Below are 20,552 nucleotides of genomic sequence, written 5' to 3'. Positions count from 1 at the left end.
GTGCGGCTCCTCCTCCCTTGCTCTCTGTCCCCCTCTGGAATTTCCCGGACAGATCGCCGAGGTAATACACTAAGAAAGCTTAGACCCTCGATTTTTTCATTTATTTTTGTGCTGGAGGTGATTTCTCCGTTGGTGACTATCTAGATGTGTTTAATCCATTTTCCTTTTTAAATGAATTTTCTTTTCATCTCAGAAAGACAGGACAGTCTCCAATGTGAGAATGGCTGTGACTTTGGAAGAAGCTCCGTGGCTGGGCTGGATCTTGGTGAAAGCCCTGATGAGATTTGCCTTCATGGTCGCCAACAACCTGGTTGCTATTTCCTCCTACATCTGCTATGTAATTGTGCTTCAGCCCCTTCGACTGCTGGACAGTAAGCGGTTCTGGTATATTGAAGGAATCATGTACAAATGGCTTTTAGGAATGGTGGCTTCTTGGGGATGGTATGCTGGATATACAGGTAAGAGTGGGAGCACTTTTTTAATGCATATTAAAAATTTTGTAATGTTATGCTTAAGTCAGGAGCCATGATTTAAAAAAAAAAAATATATATATATATATATATTACACTTTGGGTGGAAGATGCTTTGACTATTGAAAAAATAAATAGAAAACAATTCTATTGAGTTGTTTTTTTTCCAGAATCCTAATTTAGGAAGAATGATATTTTCAGAAGTATAATTTCATAATTATATATTGATAAATTCCTTAAATACCGTTTTAAAATGATTGACGTCTATTAAAACCAGTATGTGAAAGCTCTCCTAGAGGAGTAGGAGTGAGTTTTATAGGGCTTCAGGGCTTTGAAAATGAAGAGGTGAGATATTTAGCCCATAATCATTGGGCATTAAGAAAAAGTACTGAGCCCCATTTGTGCTAAGATAGTTTAATAAGTTTTTTCACAGTGTGACGTACTGTGTTCACATTTGAAGCCAAGCAAAAAATGGCTTTCTTTTCTGTTACGTGTTTCTTTTGTTTACTAGAATCTATGTTTTATCTCATAATTCTATATTAGAATATTAAGTATAAGAAATTAAGTTTTATCCCTGTTAAGCTAATTTATCTTCTGAGTGTCTTTTAGTAGATTTTTATTAATTCTATTCTGAAGTGAACTTTTAAAGAACTGAATAAGTAGTGGTTTTTTTCTGTTTATAAGCCTTATGTGCTTTGAGAACTTATGCCCCTGCTGTGAAAATTCTGTATTGTTTATTATATTTATTTGACTTTTTTCCTCTAAGAATTAGGATAAAGAAAAAGGCACTGAGGTTTCTGGCATTTGTCTTAGACATTGAGACTTTATCATAGAATTCTATAGCTGATAAGCTCCTTAGAGATAGTGCCGCAGGTGCTGTAGGTCGTATCTTGGAAGAGTGAGGAGGGCACTCTTAGGGTGGAACTGCACTGCAGTTCCCCATTGAAAATTTTCTGTCTCCCTCTTTCCTGCCCAGGCTACATCTCCAGATTTTATCCACACATGTGAGGGCACTGACAGCACACAGCTTTTATGGAGTCTGACAGTCTCTTGCTAGATCAGAGTGCTCTTAGTTGCCCCAGATGAAGCCTTTTCTCCTTCTGTCAATGCCATTTATTATTCTGCAAGACCTGAAGCCTGGGGAATAGTGTAGGCATTGCTTCTTTGTTATGTGTCTTGTTGAGATCCCAATGCTCTTTAGATACAGTAGGTGAACTTTGAGTCCTTTTTTTGGGACCTGGTGGTAGCAGTAGTAGTGGGAGAGGAAAAAAAATGAAGTTTTCATCTATGGTGTTGAATTCTTACCTGAACTGCACTGCTGTCATAGAATTGCTTTGCTCTGTATAGTCTGAGCTTTCCCCAGTATGCTATGCGGTATGAGTGGCTTTGTTCTTTGCACAGTATACTTAAGTTTGCTTGTTTTAAATGAGCTCATAGTATTTTTAGATACAAGTTCTAGAAGTTCACTCTACTTAAAAATAATGAAATTACTGAAACACTTGTGCCTGTGTGTGTGTTTGTGGAATATTTGCGTATAAGTATTAGCATGATGAGAAGCTTGAAAAAAATAATTTGGCATTTACCTTGAGATTGTAAGGAGTGCAGTGGTGCTGATTGAAGTTAAAGTTAGTTATCCTGTGGCCACAGCAAGGCTGCAGTGTATTTTTAAGCATATTTTCTTGGGGAGTCTCATCCTTGCTGCCTATAGAGCTACGCATTTTCTTTTGCCACCTGCTTGGAAGGTGGTCTTGGCATGATCTGCATATTTTAGTCTCTCTGAAGCATCTGCTCTTCTTCAAGCTACTGCTTTTTGACCATTTGATCAGTTGGTCTCATTTAAATATAGGATATTTTAGTATGTACATTTTAAATGGTCTTTCTATAAGCAGAATACTTCTAGAGGGTCTGGTCATAACAGAGCACAGTCAAAAGGTCAAGCAAATGTAGGAATGACTTTTGTTGAAAGCCACGACTGGGTCTAAAGAAGCAAACATAAGCAAGGGTTGGTGAGCAGATGTTCCCAGAAGGGTCTAGGAGGTTGTATTAGGCTTTGTATAGATTACGTGTTTTATTTCTTACCTTTGTATCAAGAGGAGGGTGGGCCTAAGTTGGTTTTTTTCCCCTTTCCCTGTGCTTAAGTTTCGCAGATGGAAAATTGAACGTTGCCAAAGGAATCCTGCTCAGCAGATCTAGTGTGTTCACGTTCTAGAATAAAAATTGCCAAACTTTGTTGAAAAGCCACTTCTGAGGAAACTTTAAATGTTAGTTAACTAAATATTAATTAGGAAGCTGAAAATTGAATATTGGTATAGAATATATTTTCAAATTGTGTCATTCTGTCTAAGGTAAGTCAATTACTCAGCTTTGCTGCTGAGGACTTAAGTTAATTATCTAATCTACACAGCCCCAAATGGTAGCTGCCAGCCATATATGGCTATTTAAATTTAAATTAATTAAAATGAAATAAATTTAAAACTCAGTTTCTCAGCCACACCAGTCACATTCCAAGTGCTCGGTACTAGATGGCTAGTGGCTACTGTATTGGACAGTGAGATAATAGAACACTTCCCTCATCACAGAAAGTTCTACTGGATGGAGCTGATAAATAATAGGTATGACATTCTCCTTTTTCTTAGAAAAAAATGCATTTTATCTTTATAAAAGAATATTTTTCTCAACATTGTTCTAAACAGATTTCTTTTGGGGAGGACAGGAAGATTTATTAAAGTTTTATAAAATTGTCCTTTAATTTGAGGCAAATGTCACAAAAAATGAGTCCTTTAAACTCAGACATGCTTCTTGCATGGGGAATGGTGAGGCTAGTAAAGCCCAAGAGCTTGACTGGACGTTCTTGTACTTAATCTGCGTTCTCAGAGCTGGAGTACTGTCTGTGGTCACAGAGGAGGGAAAGGGATTTTCTGGTCTTTCTGCGTGTTTCTGACTTTACATCTGTTCAGGGGAATACATTTCTTGAAATAACTGAGAATGTTGGGGTTTCTTCATCTCTAATATGCAGCTAGGTAGTGATGATTGTTGTTATCATATTTCCTTTAGTGGGAAGTGCTGTATAAGCATCTTATGTTGAGGAAAAGTTGTATACTGCCTTGCTCTCTTATTTCAAGAGCAAACCAAAAAAAACCTATTACCTTAATTAATGATTCACTTCTTCATGCTTCATTCAGATCTGGGATAAATCAGTACACTCCCCTGCCCTCAATTTAAGTGAAGATTGGCAAATATCAGTGAGAGATTTTGTTAAAATAAGATGTTTATTTTGATTTTCATTCACTTATTTTAATAAATTCATTGTTCCCCATCCAAACACATTTAATTAAAATCTCTTACACAAAATAATTTAAAAATATTCAATGTAAGTGGAAGCTCCAGAATTTCTTGTGTAGGATGATGAGAGTCTTTTGGGCCACAGTCTGTCTGGAAGAGAGCTGAGGTGCCAGGGGACTTGCCACCAAGCCCCCTGTTTTTTGCTTAGCAATAGCTCTTTCCCTTAGATCGGGTATTTACTTTAGAGAAAGCTGATGGAGATTAGGTTTAGCTTCCTCCCACTCCCCAGTTGACAGCTGTCATGGCTCTGTGTTAGTCTTTGGGGGTTATTTGATTATTTGATAGTGTTTTACTTTTTTTTGCTGGGACATTCGTTGTGTGAGAAAAATTAATTATTAGGAATTATATCTGACTTTGACATTTTAGAGAGAGTTTTAAAATATATCTTCTAGAGCAGTATTTTTCCACCTTTGAGTCATAAACCAATTTAATGTGTCAAGATGAACATTTTAAAAAAGTGAAATAGAAAATAATTAAATAGAAAATACCAGAAGTGTACGTGTCTGTACTGGGTAGTGCTACAGAATACATTTTTTACTATGAGCCCTGTCAACATTTGAAAGGCATTGTTCTCGTGGAAAGAGCACTGAAATTTAGGAGAATTCTGGGCATCAGCTGTCTTGATCTAGCTTTAACTTTAGCATCCCTACTTAACTAGTAGGAGGGAGATCCTTACCTGCTCCGTGCCCACCGGGCTGTGAGCTCTCTAGACAGAGATGTGGTCTTCTTTACAACCCTAGAGCCCGGTTCATTGCCTGGTGCTCACAGGGTACTCTGTAAGTGTCTAAATATTTCTTGAATGATCCCTTCTTTCATTCTTGGTCCCAGCTGAGCTGCCTTAGCTGCCTTCCTTCCTGATCTTGATAACAGACCTTTCAGGAAGGTAGGCAGCTAAGGCAGCTCAGTCTGTAATCAAGATCATTGCAATCCACAGAATATAAACCCTGAACTGGATCATGTTTTTCACACACGTGCGCGCGCACACACACACACAAAACCTACAATACCACATTTGTTAATTTAACACACCTTAATTGAGCTTATATTATGTGTGGGAACAGGTGCCCTGGAGGTGTTGAGATGCATAAAGACATAATCACTGACTTTAAGGAGTTCACAGTAGCCTTGGTGGGGAAGACAGTGCCAACAACAATGAACACATCCTGGTATAATGCTCTAATGGATGTGTACCATGGGATGGAAGAGGAAGGGCTCCTGATCTCGCCCCAGGGGTAGGTGGTAGCAGAGAGGGAGTAGGGCATTTAGGAAAGGAGCAGCTTTACATTCTTTTATTTTTTCCATTAGGGAAATATTTCTCTGTGGGGCTAATTCTATCATCAGTAATTATAATAGATTTAAAAGATTTGAATAATACATCAGTTTGAAATTTATATCTTTGTGATGATAATATTAGCTAACATTTATTGCAATATAAGCCAAGCAGTGTGCTAAGTGTTTCAGTCATTTAATGCTCACAACAGTCTTATCAGGTTGATACTATTATTATCCCCCCTTTTATTATTGATGTTGAAATTGAAACAGATTTCACAGTTACTTCCTCTTATGCATTAACTGAGTTGATGCTGCCACAAGTGTATTTTTGTATTTATAGAGCCGTTATTGACCTTTATATAATATTCCTAGAATGTTTCTTAATTTTTACTACCCATATTTTTGTTTCTGAGGCATGAAATCTCTTTCTGAAGCTACAGATCTTTAACACCTGAAAGCAATATTATAGCTGTGGATTTCTGCAAGAGGTTAAAAAAAAATTGTTGCTTCAACAGAATAATTTGTAGTATACTATAAATTTCATAAAATGCCACTTCCTTAAGCTTCAGAGAACAACTCAAATTTTAGTATTTGAGTGCTTGACAGTAGATTGTCATCAGAATAAGGAGTTACTGCATGCTTTTAGATCAACAGCTTATCTTGACATAAATCCAGGTGAAGAGTTTTCAGTAGTGTTTTGATTTTTATATGGAAAAATTTTTATATACCATTATACCATTTATATACCATTACCATTTTTATATGGAAAAATTTTTATATACCATTAAAGGTAAATATTACTAAATTCTTTAAACTCAGAAATTTGATATCTAGTCTTATTTCAAAAACTGTATATAATTGAGTAATTTGTTATAGTTTTTAAAAATATATAAGGCATCTTCATTCATGTACACATACCCTATACATGCACTATTACAGAAGCACATGAAACGTTATTTGCAGTTTTTGTTTATAGGTAAGACTTAGATTCTGGAGTCAGAAAGAGCTGGGTCAAATAATTCCTACTTTCTTTATTTTTACATTTGCTGTGTATATCTTTGCCCATCCTTTTGTTTTCAAACTATTTAAATTATTTTGATTTAGATGTATCTCTAAATCAGCATGGAGATAGGTTTTGCTTTATGAGTCAATTTGAAAATCTCTTTCAATATGAGTTGAATCCATTTACATTTATTGATATGTCAGACATGTTTTGTCTGGGCTCTGTCATTGTATTTTGTGTTTTCTGTTTTTAATTATATAAATGTTAAGTCTTTCACTGTGTAGTCTTTCTTTGCTTTTTTGTTCTTTTGATATTTAGAAAGGTTTGTATTTTTGTCTTATTAGTTACTTTATAGGATATTTTTAGTTCTCTATTCATAGTAACTATTAGCTGTTTTCTATGAAGAAAGGTAAAATTCTTTTAAAATACTCTCTTCTCTCTTCCCCTTTCTCTTCTGCATCACCCAGTTTTACTCAATAGTGAATAGTATTTATTCACAATTGTATTTACATTTGCACTATTATGTATGCTTTTACTTCTACTGCTTGATTTGTGAGCTTTAAGGCTATCTATTGACTCCCAGCTGTTAACATCAAGGTAAGCAGTAAGTTTATTATACTTCCTGCTCACTTTCTTCCTTCACCCAATTTTTGTTATTTGAATTTATGCATTGTTATAGCCTATAATGTTTGTGTTCTATTTTATCACCTTTATCTCTTTCTGTTTTAGTCTTACTTTTTCAGTTAAATATATATATAATGCTCACCCAAGCACTTTTGCAGAAGTTTTTCCCAGTTATCCTGTGGCTGGTTAAAGTTTGTCCTCTGGTAGTTTCTCAATAACGAGTCATGAAAATAATATGGGAATATTATTCTTACAGCATTTTCAGAACTTCTTTTTGTTGCTTTACACTTAGGATGGCTTAGCAGGTATAAAATCCTTGGCTCACTCTTTCTTTCCTTGAGTATCTTACAGGTGTTGTGCAGATGTATTCTGGCATTAAATGTTGCTGTAGAGATGTGTGAAGCCAACTTGAATTTTTTCCCATGATTAATGATTTGATCTTTTTGCCTATTGGCCCCAAAGGATTCTCTCTTTGTCTCTAATATTTAGTAATTTTACTAGGATATGGTGGTGTAGGATATACTGGCACATGTGTGCCTTTTAATATGTAGATTCAAATCTATTTTTATTTCAGGAAAGTTTTCTTTAATTATAACTTTAAACATTTATTTTGTTTGATCATTTTGGTTTTCTTTCTTGGTGACCCTAATTATATGTCTGTTGGATCTCCCTTTGTATATCTTTTTTGTTTATTATTTTCTCTTTAATCCTTTTAAACACTTTTTCATTTGTTTGTTTCTGTCTTTAATGTCTCTTACTGTGTCTTCTGCAGTGTCTCTTTGTTCTGCTTTCAGTTTCTTCTTCATTTCTGTGATGCTTTTGTTTTTTTTTCTGTTTCTTCCTTGAGTTCTGCCAATTCATGCTTCCTTTGTTCCTGTTGTCTAGACAGTTCTTCCTTGAGTTCTTATTTTATTTATGCTTTGTGAGCTTCTTCATAGTGGGGTGGCTTCATTGATTTTCTTAAATTCATGCAAGAATATTTAGTTATAGTTTTATCTTCTGCATTGTAATGTTTTTCTAGCAGTATTGTTTGACAGCTGGTACGTTATGCCGCTCGTTTCTACCATTTTTCTTATAGTATCTCCAAGTCAGTGCTGTGCCAGTTACCTTTTTATTCCCTGTGATTTAGTGAATTGGATTTTCCTCAGTTATTTGTAGGAGGTGTGGGTGGGGCCAAGGTATATTTCCAGATTTCTGCCTCAGAGATAGTTTTTTTTACATATGGCGCATGGGTGTGTTCTCTGTGTTGCCACAAGTCCTCTGCCTCTCCAAACCAGACTGAGTCTAGGAGGCTTTTTGCCACCAATTCTGAACTTCCCACTCCTTCCTTTGCAGCTGTGACTGGAGGGACACAGCCACAGCATGCCAGTGTAAATCCCTCTCCTTAAGAATGTGTGGTTTTGCTGTTGCTTTCTGAGATCTGCCATTATTGGGCCCTCCTCATCACATGCCACACGTTCTGTCTCTGTCTCTGCTCTCCACTCCCAATATAGATTCTGTCTGATATCAGCTTTGTTTGATCTCAGTCAGATCTCATGTATTTTGGAGTTTTTATATTTTTCTTTTTCTCCTAGGTTTGCTGGAAAAGTTTTGTGAGGTTTTCTTTTCCTCTTTCTCCTTGTTGCTATGTATATTTTCCAGGAAGATTCACGTCTATAACTCTACTGTGTTTATGCCAGAAAGTATAACATAAGACTTTTATTCAGCTATGTAATTATAATTCAGTCAACTCTGTCTCCATTCTAATGCATTACTAGTTGATTATTATAAAATGGAGACCAACTTTATTACATAATTAATTTTCTTTAAGGTCTGTCCAAAAGCAAGAAATAGCCTCCCCAAGGTTTTTTTTCCTCCTAAACTGTTTTGGGTTTTGGTTCTCAAACTGTTTTGATTCTTGGAATACTTATCACTGGAGTATAGTTAAGATATCCACTCTGTTTCCACTTGGCTACAGTCAGAAAATGTCACCAAAATGAATGGAAGAAGTGAGTTACCTTTGATACTTGAGTAAGGAATATGAATGAAATGTAACATTACTACTGCTCTCTAGGGTCTGGTCTATAGACCACCTTGAAGACTTTAAGGATGACTAGTGCCCCCAAATTTTGAAAATATATTTATAGTATATTATAATGATTAAATATATTAAGTATATATGATATATATTAGTAAAATAAAAAGTGTATTATCTCTATTAAATATGGTATATTTATAGTTTATCTGTTACAAACTAGTTTCCAGAGTTTCTTTTCAGAGTTTGCAAACTAGTGGCCCTATTCAGCAGCTGATGGGCTTTATTTGATCTTCGCAGTATTTCAACTTTTCTTTTAATTAGTTGCCAACATTTCAAAATTAGGGGGATTTCCCAAAATGCAAAAGATAAAACCAAGATTTCCAGCTCTTGAGAAATTAGAAATCTGGCTGTGTGGGGCTCTCACATCCAGCAGCAGTTTGCTGGAGCTAAGTGATGACCGCCTCCTTTAGATGGGCCTGTGCTCTCCACTTCACCCAAGAGCCCACGCCTTCCTTGTTTTACTCTGGACCTGCTTTGCTCGTTTACATTACCTGCCTGGACCCCAGAGGCTCAGATGATGTTCATTTAAAAAATACTCAAGTAACAATTACTAGGCTATTTCTGCTGGGCATATGATAGTTTTGCATTTATATGCCTTAATAGTGCCTATATACTAACGAGTTCTACCATTAAAACTGAAAGCTTGTTAGTGACCTCAGCTGCTGATTTCATGTAGCAGAGGCCTGTGATGAAAACTGAAAAATAAAGTTCCATTAGTAAGAACTGTGGTCACGGGTTTTTCAAGTTTCATGTACCGTATTACTAGCCCAGTGAAATGTTTCCTGTTATTTGTACACTCATTAATTAGTAGAATGTCTCAATTCTTCTTTTGAATATAGTCATATAAAAATCTAGATTATTAAAAATTGGTTATTCTCTTTGCTTTTCATGTTTTGAATATGAAAAACAAAGCAAGTCTAGTTGATTTCTGTTTCTTTAAATTATAGTGCAGATAATTTTAAAATAGTATTGTAAAAAGCATGCATAAATTTTAGTTATGAGGTTATACTTTTTCTTAAGGTTTGGTAGATCTGATCAAGTTTTGCTAGTAAAACACTTTTCCCCAAACTTTTTTCTTTCTTTCTTTTTTTTTTTTTTTTTTGTGGTACACGAGCCTCTCACTGTTGTGGCCTCTCCCGTTGCAGAGCACAGGCTCCGGACGCGCAGGCTCAGCGGCCATGGCTCATGGGCCTAGCCGCTCCGCGGCATGTGGGATCTTCCCGGGACTGGGGCACGAACCCGTGTCCCCTGCATCGGCAGGCGGACTCTCAACCACTGCGCCACCAGGGAAGCCCCAAACTTTTTTATTACTCATTAAACTTTAAGAAACCATTATGAATCAGGTATATAAACACACTTTGCATATGCTATTAACTTGGAGTTTACATTATTTGACACTTTAAGGGATAAAACACCTGTAAATTTAAACACATCAAGATGTTTTTGAATCATCAAAAGACTAAACTGTGATCAATATAACTTTACTATATATGTTAAAAATTTACATATACATATATAAATTGAGATATAATTCACATACCATAAATTTCACTATATTTAACAAATAAATGGTTTTTACTATAGTCACAATATTGTGCAACCATCAGCGCTGACTAATTCTAGAACATTTCATTACCCCAAAAGAAACCCCAAACCCTTTAGCAGTCACTCTCCATTTCCTCCTCCGTTCAACCCCTGGCAACCTCTAATCTCTACTTTGTATGGATTTGCCTATTCTGGACATTCATAGAAATGGAATTGTACAATATTTAGCCTTATATGTCTGGCTTCTTTCACATAGCATAGTGTTTTCAAGGTTCATCCATATTGTAACATGTGTCAGTACTTTATTCCTTTGTATGTCTGAATAATATTCCATTGTATGGATAGACCACATTTTGTTTATACATTCATCAGTTGATGAACATCTGGGTTGTTTCCACATTTTGGCTGTTGTGAATAATGCTTCCATGAACATTCATATACAAATTTGGGGGTGAACATATGTTTTCAAATCTCTTGGACCTAGGAGTCCAATTGCTGGGTCATATGATAATTCTATGTTTAACTTTTTGAGGAACTGCCAAACTATTTTCCATACCAGCTGTCCCATTGTACATTCCTACCAGCAGTGTAGAAGAGTTCCAATTTCTCCATATCCTCACTAATAGTTATTATTTTCTGGGTTTTTGTTGTCGTTGTTGTTTTAATTTGGCCATCGTAGTGGATGTGAAGTGATAGCTCATTGTGGTTTAGATTTGCATTTCCCTAGTGACTAATGATGTTGAGCATCTTTTCATGTGCTTATAGATGTCTTTAGAGAAATGTCTATTCAAATCCTTTGCCCATTTTTAAATTGGATTATTTGTCTTTTTAGTATTGAGTTATAAGATTTTTTTCGTATTTGATATACTATACCCTGTCTATTTTTTCACTGGTTGCTTGTGCTTTTCGTGTCATCTAAGGAACCACTGCCTAATCCAAGATCACGAAGATTTACACCTATGTTTTCTTTTAAGAGTTTAGGTTTTATGTTTAGATCTTTGATCCATTTTGAGTTAATTTTTCTATATGGTGTAAGGTAGGGGTCCAAACTTCATTCTTTTGCATGTGGAGGATATCCAGTTGTTCTAGCATTGCTTGTTGAAAAGACTATTCTTTCCATATTGAATGATCTCGGCACCCTTGTTGAATATCAGTTGGCCATATGGGTTTATTTCTGGCCTCCCAATTCTGTTCCATTGATCTATATGTCTGTCCTTATGCCAGTACCACGCTTTCTTTATTACTGTAGTTTTGTACTAAGTTTTAATGTTAAGTATATTTTGCTGTATTTTAAATTCTTTAAAAATTCATGATCCTTTTTGATATGTATAATGACTTCAATAATGAGGCTAGTTCACTAATCAGAACTAGTTTAAAGCTGTTTTGGATTTAAAAGTGTTTACTGAAAACCGTGTTTTTCAAGAATTAACATTCATAATTGGGTTAAATCACCCCTTTTTACCTCTGTGTTGAGGAAATGCTTACTAGCTGTGTATTTCACTAGGAGCTGTCTTAGAAATAGTGTGATTAGGAATAACGATATTTCTTTCCTGTTGCTCTGTCAAGAAAACAGGACCTTAATTGTAGAAGTATCTTGTGTGATTGATCAATCAAATGCTTATTGACTGCCTACTGCCAGTTAGCAAAGTTATTGATTTGTATAATGCTGTGTTAGAGAGTGTGATTTAGATTAATTTCTACCAAAAGGATTTTTGGCATAGTTTCTACTTTGATGGATGGCTTTGGGAATAGTTGAGTTTGCTATGAACTATGTGTTCAGAATGCTCCTGCGAAAAGTTTTCTGAAAAATGGAGCTCAATATACAGATTTCCCGCTCATGTGATGGTTCCATTTTTTAAAGTTAATTTAATTTTAAAGTTAATTGAGGTCTTTGCAGAGAAGAAAATTAACTAGAAGCTAAATTTATGTTGTAGAATAAAGTATGGATTACATGGATAAGGAAATAGGATGTCATTTTGAATGAGTCACAGGCTGTTTTTTATGGGTGGGATAGAATTAGTTTTTGTATATGAGAGGCTAAATTAGGCAATCATTTTAAAGCTGAAATAATTTAAAGCTGTTTTAAGCCTCAAATACTTATATACAGGTGTTGTATTTTTAACAAATAATAGTTATTGCTAAATAAGTATGATATTGGAGACAGCACGACATATTAGAAAAAAACATTGACCTACAAAAATTTTTTTTTAATTTATTTATTTTTGGCTGCGTTGGGTCTTCGTTGCTGTGTGCAGGCTTTCTCTAGTAGCCTTGAGTGGGGGCTACTCTTCCTTGTGGTGCGCGGGCTTCTAATTTCGGTGGCTTCTCTTGTTTCAGAGCATGGGCTCTAGAGCGCAGGCTCAGTAGTTGTGGCACACGGGCTTAGTTGCTCCACGGCATGTGGGATCTTCCCGGACCAGGGCTCGAACCTGCATCCCCTGCATTGGCAGGCGGATTTTTAATCACTTCGCTACCTGGGAAGTCCCAAAACATTGACTTGAGTTTGAGTCCTGCTACCACCCATTGTTAGTTGTATAACTAGTTATAGTTACTAGTTACTTAACTTACTGAACTAGTTACTTAACTTCTCTGAGCCTCAGTTTCACCATCTTTAAAAATGGAGGTTATAATATTTATCTCTTGTGAAGTTTAAACGTAAAGTGAATAGCATGATGTTTCTATAAATAATAATATTATTATTATTACCATTATTATTATCATTATATTAATGCCTAGGAAAACAATTATATTAACCTTTGGGGGAAAGGTATGTCTAAATGAATAAAAGCTAACTTTATGGAATAGTTTTAGAAATACATTTGAGGATATTCACACTTAGCTAATAGTATATCTCAATATAGTTCTTGTGCTGTAATCAATAAATAAAAATAATTTATTATTAGTAATTTAAGCCATAGTCTAACTAAAATATTAACTGAATTTTATGTTTGTAAATGAAATGCTTCAAAGCAATTTATGTTTAACTACATTCTAATTCATTCAGTCACCTATTCTAACACCAAATATTTGAGTGCCTTCTCCATCAAGCACCATGCTGGTGGTGGAAATAAAACAGTGACAAATAAAACAGGACAGCTTCTGTTGACTTTTTCATGTGGGAGACAGAAGGAGTCACATGATAACCGTGTAATCACAAGTGTGAAAACAACAAGTATAGAGGCTATAAGAATAAGTAACAGAGAGCTTGTTCTGGAGATGATGGTGTCAGGGAGGAATGGCCTCCTTGAGAAAGTGATATTGAGACTCAGACTTCAAGTATGAGTGGACCAGGTGATGCTGGGGGAGGAGCCCCATATACAGAGCATGAAAAGAGTTTGTCATGTTTGAGGAACAAAGGGAAGGCCAGGTTGGCTGCAGCATGGAGTGAATGAAGAGCAGAGTAGTAGGGGTGTTGGTGTTGGTGGGGGTGAGCCGATGAGGCCAAGTCCACTGAGGCCTTGTAGTCCTTAGTGAGGATTTTGAAATTTATCCTAAGAGGAAACAATGCAAGGATTTTAAGCAAGGGAATGATGAACCCAGGTTCGTATCTGAAATTTGTAACTGTAACGATGAAATCAGACTCGTATCTGTAATTCTGCCTGTTTTGTGGAAATGGACTAGAGAGAAGTGAGAGTGTGCAGGCGATACTCTCTGGAAGAGTCTCAGCTTCCCCAGGTGAGGAGATAGTTGCTTGGCCCAAGGGTGACGGCAGTGGAGATGGAAAGGAGTGAACTAATTGGAGAGTTTTATAGGAGGAAATCTGTCAAGACTTGCTGAGGGATTGAACATAAAGGATGGAATACATGCGCAGGTGATGCGGGTGACCATGAGGTTTCTGGTGTGAGATGCTGGGTGGATAGGGAAGCCCACAGAAGGAGCAGTGTCGAGAGGAAGGATGAAAATTGAGCACAGGCTGAGTGAGAAGCATTTAAGTGTAGCTCTGAAGTAGACATGGATATGCAGTCTAGAACTCAGAGGAGAAACCTGAGCTAGAAAGATAAATTGGGAAATTACCCATGGTATTTAAAGCCATGGCGATGGGTGGGTTCACCTACGGAGATTGTAAGTACTGAATGATTAGAAGCCCAGGGTCAGACACTGAGGGCATGCCAACATTTGGAGGTTGGGGAGAGGAGGGTGGTAGAGCCTGGGAAGGAGCAGCTAGAGAAGTAGAATGAATGCCTGCCCTACAAGTGTGTGTCAGAGTCAGCAGTGTTCCAGGGCTGGGGCTCTCCATGAGAGCTGCTGAGAGTTTACCTTTTGTAAGATGAGAGCTGGTTTAGCCTTTCATTGATTTGGCAAGAACAGCTTCGTTGAGGTGGTAGAAGTGGAAACTAGCTTGGAGTGGGTTGGAGATGAATGTGACTGGAGGAGCTAAAATGGAAACATGAATGTATGACTTTTCAGAAGCGTGGCTCTGAAGGAATAGAGAGTGATAGTTGCAGGAGAGAAATTGGGTCAAGGGAAGGCTTTAAAATTTTTTTTTAAGATTTAAAAGTTTAGCTTTCAATCCACTTAGAGTTGTACCTGATGAAACCAGGGTCATTTACTTACATGCCTCAGGTATTTAGGAATCTATTCTAAGACTGAATGAGAGAAAGCTAATCAGGGCTCCATGATACGATGAAACATGGAAAGCACTTAGATGCTGGCTCTGGTGACAGAGGCAGGCAGCAAGGCAGGGCCTCCATAATCTGATCCTGTTCTCAACTCTTATTCAGTAAGGCTGCTTTCCCTTGGCCCCTCTGCATTTTCTCATTCATATTCTTCCTGTCCCTAAAATCTGTTCTTCAGTTTCTTTGAAAATTTATCTCCTTGTCTAAGCCTATGATGTCCTTGCCCCCTACTCCAGTTTCTACTGTTTCCTTCTTTCTGAACCTCTTTGGCATCTACTCTGTAACTGTGGTTATGAACCTTTGGGCTGAGAGTTTCGGCAGTGCTTCAGAGTTCTCTCAGGGGGTCAAGAATCCATACACATATTAAGTAACATCTGTGGTTGTATAAATAATGGGTCTTATAAATACATGTTAATATTTTTCAAATATATGTAGCTGCTGTTCTGATTAATAAGAAATCCCTTAAAAGCATTATAGACTTTACAGTTGCTTTTTGTTACAGATCTTTTCACTCATTGCTAAAAAAAAAACTACTAGCATAGATCTCTGCCACATTTTTTTAAAATTTAAATTAATTTCAGATTGTTGTACCACTCACTTTGAGAAACAGTCTATTAATGATGGAGGGGGTAAATGTTACAAGATATAAAGCCAACTATTTATTAGGCTACTAATCTAGGACAGTAAGACAAGTGTTGGTGAAATGCTCAGATTTCATGTATCATTTCTCTGTGCTCTGAGTGCCCATATTGCCAGGCCCAGGGTTTGTCACATTTTGTGACATTAAAAAAGACTCTTCATACTTGAAACAGTTAGGACTCACTGCTCTACAACATAAAACATTCAGAATTCTGCTTCATGTTTTTCACTGTTGATTTCACCTTTGCTGTTCCTGTCTCTTTAACTCATCAGTTGCTTCAGGGCAGGGGCTATGGCTCGTTCTTCTTCCTTAGACCTTCATGCAGAGGTTCACAAGCTACAGCCCTTAAGCCAAATCCAGCCCACTGCCTGTTTGTTTTGCAAGTCCTTTCCAGCTCAGGAGGTTTTTATAGATGACGGTTTGCAACTGATTTTGAGCTGATGATAGGAAACACGAACTTTGAACCCCAATTAAGTAAAACCTTACCCCTCGCAAGAAAGAATTTTATTCTACTCATTAGTAGACCAATATTGCAAAAAGTTGTATTCAGTTATTTTTGTATTTTGAATTTTGTCAATAAAAAATTTGTAGAAATGTGTTGGAAAACAAATTTGTTATGTAAATACCTATATAATATCCTCAATTTTGCCTCTTGGCCTGCATAGCCTAAAATGTTTACCATCTGACCTTTTAGAGAAAAAGTTTACTGATCCTTGCCTGATAGTAGTAGTTCCCAAATTTGTCTGCACATCTGCATTATCAGAGGAGCTTTAACATGTACATATATGAACTTCTCTACCCTGGAGATTCTGATCAATATATTGAGATGGAGCCTGAGAGCCTATATTTTTAACAGGCTATTTAATTGTTTGGGAATCACTGCCTTTTAATGCATTTGTAGGGTTGAACTCCAAGAGATAGTGAAATGAATATTGGATTAGATATCATAGGAAAGCTTGTTATTTTCTTACTTCAATATTTACTAACTATGGGACCTTATCCAAGTAACTACTTGTTCTGCAGGTTTTAAAAAAATTTCTAGTTCCTTTGTTTATAGGTGGTTTTGCTTAGTCTTCTACATAGTAGATCTTTTACCTTTTGGGGTTCATAAGAACCCCTTCTAGAGTCTGATGAAAGCTCTGCACCCTCCTCTCAGAAAAGTACACCTATATTAATTTCCTATGGCTGCCATTACAAGTGACTACAGAAGCACTTAAAGCAACAGACCTTAATTCTGTCACATTTCTGGAGGGCTGAAGTTCAAATCAAGGTGTCAGCAGGGCTGCACTCCCTGCAGAGGCTCTAGGGGGAGATTCCTTGTCTCTTCTAGCTTCTGGTAGCTCTCAGCATTCCTGGGCTTGTGGCTGCATCACTCCAAGCTCTACCTCAGGGTCCTGTGGCTGCCTCCTCTTCTCTATGTGTCTTCTCTGTGTGTCTCTTGTAAGGACACTTGTCACTGATTGAGGGTCCATCTGGGTAATCCAGAATTAGCGCCTCTTCTCAAGATCCTTAACTAAATCACATCTTTTACCATATAACGTAACATTCACAGGCTCCAGAGGTTTGACATGGGTATCTTGTGGAGTGGGGGTAGGGAAGCATTTTTTGGCTTACCACAGCACCTTTGCACGTGCTCACAGCTTTACAAACAGTTTCAACAGGTTTACAACTCTTTGAAGTCCGTTTATGGACCCTGTGGACTCCAGGTTTGAGCTCCATGCTCAGTGAGAAGAGCTTTACACCTTAGTGTATTCTAGTCTATTTACTCTCTCCTCTACGTCATGTCTCCTATTAATACTAGAAATGATGTTTTCTTCCTGTGACTTAGATTCTTCAATTTATCGTATGTTTTTTGAGTTAGTTTCTCTGGTTCCTTTAGGAACTATTTATCTTCTAATAAGATTTACTGTTAAAATAAAAGCCTTTTCCGATCCCTTTTACTTAATTCTATCGTGAGGAGACTGACTTCTGTGTAAGCTATAGATAACTGGTAATCCTTCCAGTGAGATGAAGAACTTACCTTGATCGAGTACCTGATGTGCCAGACCTTTTAGCAAGTGCTTACATGTGGCTTCCTATAAATATTGAAAGCAGTCCTGAGAGGGAAGTAATATCAACCCCATTACACAAATGAGAAGAGGAAGACTTCTGGAAGTTAAGTAACTTGCTTAATGTGGGTGACAGAGCTAGCAAGGGATGGAGCTGGTCTTTGAATGAAAGTCTTCTACTCTAAAGCCCATGCTATTTTCATTATACCTTGAAAACAGCACACTTCCCTTTTAATTGAATGGTTAATAATTTCATTAGACAGGGGCTATCCATAGTTTGGTTTTAGGGTCCAACAGACTTAGATTTCAGTCAGATTTATAGCGCTTACTCACAGTATTATCTTTTACAGTATCTTCTCAGATTCTTATCTTTAAATAAAATTGATATAATGTAAAATAGATAGCTAGTGGGAAGCAGCCGCACAGCACAGGAAGATCAGCTTGGTGCTTTGTGACCACCTAGAGGGGTGGGATAGGGAGGGTGGGAGGGAGACACAAGAGGGAGGAGATATGGGGATATATGTATACATATAGCTGACTCACTTTGTTATACAGCAGAAACTAACACACCATTGTAAAGCAATTATACTCCAATAAAGATGTTAAAAAAACATTATTCACCCACATAAAGAAAAAAATAAGATTGATATATGGCCTGTTATGCCTTATAGTGCTGCTGTGGCAATTGAGAGAATATGAGTGAAAGTCCTTTAAAATAAGAAAGTTTTCCTAATATGTGGTACAATTAAATCGTTTCTCCTTTTATCATATTCTTAGTACTTTCTTCTTTCAGTATCCTAGGTTTCAAAGCTTAGGAATATGGCCAAGCCTCAACCCAGAGGGTATATTGGCTCCAACCATGAACTTCTTTGCTTCAGGCTTCTTGGACAGTTGGCTGGCATGAATGCTTGTATGTGCTTTCTGCTCTTTCATTTTAAGGGGCATCCCCAATTTTGTCTAGCTTAACGCCACTTAGGATATCTACGTTTGTGGTGATTTTCTGAGCAGTTCTCTTTTTAACTTTTTAACTCCTCTCATTGCCTCTTTGCCATGGGTTTGGTTAGTGCTCTGGAACTGTGCTGTGGAGAGCCTTCCCCTGTTCTCTGTCCTCCTCCCCCAACTTGTTCGCACCCTCATTCATCTGTAGGTAAGTCTGTTACCCAGAGCTAACATCCCATCTCTCTTGCTTCACGTTACTGATTACTATCTCCTTCTATCTTTGCTCTTAGTCTTCCAGGATATAAAGATACTAAAGACATTCTCACCTTAAAAAAAAAAAATCCCCCACTTAACAACTAGCTACTCTCCCAAATCCCTGCAGCCCTTCATCCCTTGCCTCCATCCCACATATTGTCAGTTCCTTTCCTGCTGGGTTTCTGTGGTTTGTGAGATAATGTGCAGAATTCTGGTGCTCTAGTAGCCTGGCCCAAGCCTACCTCTTAAGCTACATCTTTTGGTATTCCTTTATTCTTCCTGTTACATTGCAGGATGTCCTTTCTATCAAGAGCCAGTCCCTTTGCTTAGATTCCATTCCTTCCTGCTTGCCCAGGAACCTTCCTCCATTGTTATCTCCTCTTTATTTAACTTTCATAAAAACTCTCAAATTTCCAGTTACTCTTAAAAAATTGGAGGGTCTGGTAACCGGGGCCACATTCCCAGATCTCAGCAACAGCCTGGAGCTGGATAGGTAGCTGCCCTCTTTGGGGGTGGGGCATGCACTCTGTTTTTCACACAGTCCCACTGCTCTCTTCTGTCATATAGGAAGCCCACTTCCCTCACTTATGTCACCTGCCTGGTGAGAAGAAAAGGGATTTTATATCTCCTGGCCTAAATTGTAGTATCTGACTTCTAAAAGTACCTCTGTAATCTGACCTCTTATTTACAGATAGAACCTCATTTTCCATTTTTTCCAGTAGCAACTGTCTGTTCAAGGCCATTTCCCCCATGTCTTTAGTATCTCTTCCCTTCATGTTTTAGCTCCCAATGATTTCTTCTTTCCCTGCCTCCTGTGGTACGTATATTCATGTGTAATGCATTAATCCCCAATTTATCTTTTATTCCCAATAAGTGAGCAGACCTCTTGAGGGCAGGGATCATATTGCATCAATTAAAAAGTTTGCTTAAGTTTTATTTGGAAGAAAATGTATTTTTTAAAAAACTGAAATCATCCAGCTCAGCGAGCTGCTGCCTCAGTAAGATGCTGGCCTGATGACAGGCACACGCCAGCTGAACTGATGAGGAACAGCAGATTCACAATTCCAGTCTCAAGCTTCCTCCAGGGCATAGATCTGAGGACTGGAAAGGCTGGCAAAATTGCTTGCACTATTTAAAATGTTCTCTGTTTCAGTCTTTTATTTCTGCCCTTCCATGCTCTCTCTTCTCTCACCTTTTACTTTTTCTCTCTTTCTTTCTTTTTTGCTAAGTTCCTATAGTTGAATTTAATGAGTTAATTACCTTGTGATAGAACCCCTGTATACGTTTATGTCCCCCGCAGTGGCAGAATCCTGTTTCTCTATGAAGAGAATAAAACTAGTTGATGAATGAATACATCAGTAAGTGCTTTGGGGGATAGTGAGCAGGAGGTGCTGTAAATTAATTATCCTTACCATCTGTATGTTTTTCTTTGCAACTAATTCGGTCAGTCAAGAAGCAGTCGTAGAGTTCTGTTTCTTGTATTTGATAAAATATCTGCGAAGTGAGGAACTTGGATTCAGATATCTGTAAATTCCTTTCTAGCTGTAAACTTCATTAAAATCAAAACCCCTACCATATGTAATAGTCTGATTCTAAAACTATTTAGAGCTCTAGTAGCAAAGCAGAGAAGTACCTACATTGCCCTCTTATTTCCTAGCAATTTGGTGCAATCCTTTACCTTTAGGAGAAGTTAGAATTTCCCTTCTTCCAGTTACTCATTT

General features: G+C 37.2%; 1 protein-coding gene across 6 annotated transcripts in view; it reads left to right on the top strand.

The window, feature by feature from the left end:
- Positions 1–20,552, top strand: part of LPGAT1 (lysophosphatidylglycerol acyltransferase 1) — a 106,585-nt gene that overhangs the window by 43,533 nt on the left and 42,500 nt on the right. For 5 of the 6 annotated variants that reach the window (XM_029227212.1, XM_029227213.1, XM_029227210.1 and 2 more), the window contains one exon: positions 194–458. In XM_029227212.1, the coding sequence (XP_029083045.1) occupies positions 221–458 (238 nt within the window). In that variant the 5' untranslated portion in view covers positions 194–220. The remainder of the gene's footprint in view (positions 1–193; positions 459–20,552) is intronic. The other variant, XM_029227215.1, reaches the window with a different exon arrangement.

This window comes from Monodon monoceros, unplaced genomic scaffold (genome assembly GCF_005190385.1).
Source record: "Monodon monoceros isolate NGI ecotype Baffin Bay Population unplaced genomic scaffold, NGI_Narwhal_1 Super_Scaffold_18, whole genome shotgun sequence".
Classification (NCBI taxonomy): Eukaryota; Metazoa; Chordata; class Mammalia; order Artiodactyla; family Monodontidae; genus Monodon; species Monodon monoceros.
This window is presented reverse-complemented; position numbering and strand designations above follow the sequence as displayed.